We start from the raw sequence: 3,845 nt of genomic DNA, 5'->3' as shown, positions 1-3,845 counted from the left end.
AAACAACCCCTTTCTGAAACCGGTACGCATGCGCAGAATACACATTTCCACGCATTTGCGACCAACTCGTGTTATTCCGGGACAAGACGAATCTTCTTGGAGGTTACGGAAAGGGGCGTGTGGTGACGAATGACTTTCACGATGGTGGTGCAATCTCTCGGCTCAACTCGGTTTCTTCCGCTATCGGTGACGGTCTAAATATAGACCACCAGGTAAATTGAGAGCCGTGGTGTAATAACACGATAACAATATAAAACGCTGTGACACTTGTGTCTGTCAGGTATCGACCGTGTAAAAGGCACAAGGTAAGTTCTATTCCACACTAATATCAGTGCGCTAGTTTGTATAAAGTTACTGTCAACGTTTGGCAACCAGCAACGCGACAAGGAAATAGGATTACTAACAGTATGGCTATTCGAGTAGTATCACAGAAGGGACACGATAGATGGACTTAAGATACTGAAATCGTGTATATAGTGTAACGTGTGATGTATGTAGGCTGCGCAGCTGCTTAACCAGATGATTTATTATCTGAATTCTGATTTAAAGAATTTAAACAGTCTGAAGCATAAATGGTTACTTCAAGTGTTCTATGGCCATTTGCTAATTCATTCATGCATTCATTTCTCTTGGGTAATAATTGACAGGAGTAATCTCTAATGAGGCAGACAGATCCTTCTCCCATTCCACGTCCCCCTCGACATAGACATGCGTGTTTCTATTACTTCAGTAACTGAGCAAATAAGGCGGAAGAGAATTTATTCAGGGAAAAGTGTTTGTTTCCTCCATTAGACTTTATTCTTCTCATAATGTATAAAGGTTTTTTTTTTCAAACGCGCACGATTCCTGGCATTCGATTTCGTCAAAGGGTTCAAGGCACAATTCGATAACAGTAGCTATTTCATGGCTCTGGCAAATATCCCAAGACTATGCGTTCGTTTCTTGGTCTAAAAAACAAACAAATAAACATTTTCTTCCTAATATGACGATCGTGGTGCGTCGGGACACAAACAGATGGTATATTTTTAGCGTATATACGTTGTCAAGCGATTTCGAGAGGAGTATCGTTCTGTTTACCTGCGTGTGTATGTGTGTGCTTAGCACATTGCTTGACAAATATTTACAGATACTAATTCATACAAATCTGGAATGATGAGGATGAAGACGTAAACGAAACGAGTTACTTCCCTTTACCCGATAAACATCGGTTCATATCATGTCAAAGGTTACCTATGAGATATGCAAGTTACCTACGATGTGTTCCAATTGATTTCTATTATCAGGATACTAATAATGATAGCTAATTCATAAGCTACCTTTCTAATGTAAGCTGTAATAATTAATTTATATATTAATCGTTAGTAATAGCAGGTGAGTGAGTGTGTTCAAGCAATATCACAGCGGGGAACACTAGAAATGGGCTTCACTCAGTGTACCCATGTCGGGAATCGAACCGTCGTCTTCAGCGTGACGAGCGGACGCTTTAACCATTAGGCTACCCCACCGTCCCACTTCTGGGCCACCAGTGGTAAAAACAGGAATCCGTGACGTTCGACGGCATCCTAATAATAAATTGAATAAATTTTTCAGACCTTCACCATGTTTTCCGAGAGCAACAGGAAAGATCTTGAGACCAAGGGCTACGCTGTCATTCAGGATGTTCTGACAACCGAACAGGCCGACAAATACAGAGGCATGTACGATGATTGGTTGAATGGGTTTGAAGGGGCGTGGCCTCCGACCACTAAATCCCTGATACAGAAATTCAAAGTCGGTCATATGGAGCCAACATGGGCAGTGCGCATGAAAGCAAAACCAGTCTTCGCCCAAATATGGGGAACTGAGAAGTTATTGACAAGTTTTGATGGAATCGCTATCGGGCGTCCTCCAGAAGATGGGGAGGAGGATTTCTACATTCCAAGTCAGGACTGGCTCCACGTAGACCAGGACTCTTCGAGGATGGGGCTCCATGGATACCAAGGAGCTGTGTACCTTGAGCACTGTGCGCAGGATGACTGGACATTTGAGGTCATTGAAGGGTCTCATCATTTCTTTGATAGATATTATGAAGAATGTGACTATGCCGTCGAACAACGTAAAGCAAATCCAACATGGCGTGTCCGAAACTTCCGGTCTGATGACGTCGAGTGGTTTAAAGAACGTTGTAACTGTCTTCGAAAACGAATTCCGGTTCCGAAGGGGGGAATGGTAGTGTGGGATTCCAGGCTTATCCATGCAAATACTCGGCCCTTAATTCGTCGAAAGAATCCCGGTAGATGGCGCTTTGTGGTGTTTGTTTGCATGGCGCCCGCAGTATGGGCAGACGAAGTGTCGCTTCAAAAGAAGCAGAGAGCTTACAAGGAAATGCTGCTCACAAAACACTGGCCATGCAATGGTATCAGCTACTTCAGAGAAAGAGCCCCAAGACTAAGAGAGATGAGCATCAAAATTGTATCTGAGCTGCCACCATCCGCAACTACTGTAGAAGCTCAGCAATTGGCTGGAGTTCTACCTTATGAGCCTTCTGATGAGGACGAGGAATTCCTGAGCAGAATGCCAAAATGGCGTCCTTTCGCGGGTGCGGAAACTTCCGATTCAAAGTGACTGGGTTGAATTTTACCCAAACTTTCATTTATTCTTTCTCTGCACACGTGTCGGTCAGAGGCCCGTGGTAAATGTCGGTAATTATGCAGTTTTATAACATAAGGGTACAAAAGTAAGCCTGTTCACATAGATCATTGTCTTTCATAATTACTGTAAAAAAGGTGCATCGGACAATTTACACCGCGACATTTCTTGTAATGTAATACTTTTTCAAGGCCATATTTTATTATAAAGCATAATGGATTTTTGGAGGGTATGATAGGCATGATATGTTGAAGGTATATAACGTTTATCATACATCTTACGCACTCAAGTATGATACATTCGTTCTCAATGTAACCTGTGTAAATCGTGGCAAAATTTTTGCTCTCTTGGCGGTTTATACTACATGTATCTTCCCATTTCCCGTATGAGATCAACAGCGATACTGAGCTGACACACATGAAAAAATATCTATTGCCGTAAGAGAGAGACATGAAGCTCTGCAGTTTACCCGTTTCATCAATACAGTGGACATTGCATGGTGGGGGATACCAAGAATTGACTTTGTGTCCATCAAGGTAAAAGAAACGTTGACCTTCAGGTTGAGGCTACAACTATGTTATACCGTTACGGGTGTTAAAGTATGTGATTCATCATCATCCATCTGTTAACAGTATGTATGATCTACTTTGGTTCGGTATGAGTCCTTACAGGGGACGGGGCGGTGGGGTAGTTTAGTGGTTAAAGCGTTGGCTCGTCGCGCCAAAGACCCGGGTTCGAATCCCCACATGGGTACAATGAGTGAAGCCCATTTCTGGTGTCCCCCGCCGTGATATTGCTGGAATATTGCTAAAAGCGGCGTAAAACCAAACTCAGTCAGTCACTAGTCAGCCTTACAGGGGACGGATACTTATTTCAAGGTCCAAACAAGTGCAATAAGAGTACACCTATCAACTGTGAAAAAATATTGCATAGGAAATCCATAGGAATGTACATTATACATCTTATGCCATGGAAATAATATAAAAGAATTGTTTAATGTTTTAGGTATTTATTGTTGTTATTATCATCAAGTTGTTAATGTGCCAGACAAGAAGGGAAAGTATACTCTTGAAATTTAGAGCTGACCGAAACGTCAGTGAAACAAAATGAAGATTAATACACAGAAAACACAACCCGACATACTGTAAACGTAAGGTCTAAAACGCAGTCATAATTCCCGAATTTAAAACATCACACTGAAATAACCATTTCTTGTC

General features: G+C 42.1%; 1 protein-coding gene across 1 annotated transcript; it reads left to right on the top strand.

Moving 5' to 3' along the window:
• Nucleotides 1-217: 217 nt before the first annotated feature.
• On the top strand, nt 218-3,631 carry LOC124287170. The gene is made up of 2 exons (XM_046723659.1): nt 218-305; nt 1,591-3,631. The coding sequence occupies exon 2, from the start codon at nt 1,600-1,602 to the stop codon at nt 2,602-2,604; it is 1,005 nt and encodes a 334-aa protein (XP_046579615.1). The 5' UTR covers nt 218-305; nt 1,591-1,599; the 3' UTR covers nt 2,605-3,631.
• Nucleotides 3,632-3,845: the final 214 nt, after the last annotated feature.

This window comes from Haliotis rubra, unplaced genomic scaffold, assembly GCF_003918875.1.
Source record: "Haliotis rubra isolate DU_JTF1 unplaced genomic scaffold, ASM391887v1 Scf4, whole genome shotgun sequence".
Classification (NCBI taxonomy): Eukaryota; Metazoa; Mollusca; class Gastropoda; order Lepetellida; family Haliotidae; genus Haliotis; species Haliotis rubra.
This window is presented reverse-complemented; position numbering and strand designations above follow the sequence as displayed.

What these genes read in the sequence shown, in the direction of transcription:
- LOC124287170 (XM_046723659.1), top strand. Translation starts at nt 1,600, where the DNA reads ATGTTTTCCGAGAGCAACAGGAAAGATCTTGAGACCAAGGGCTACGCT.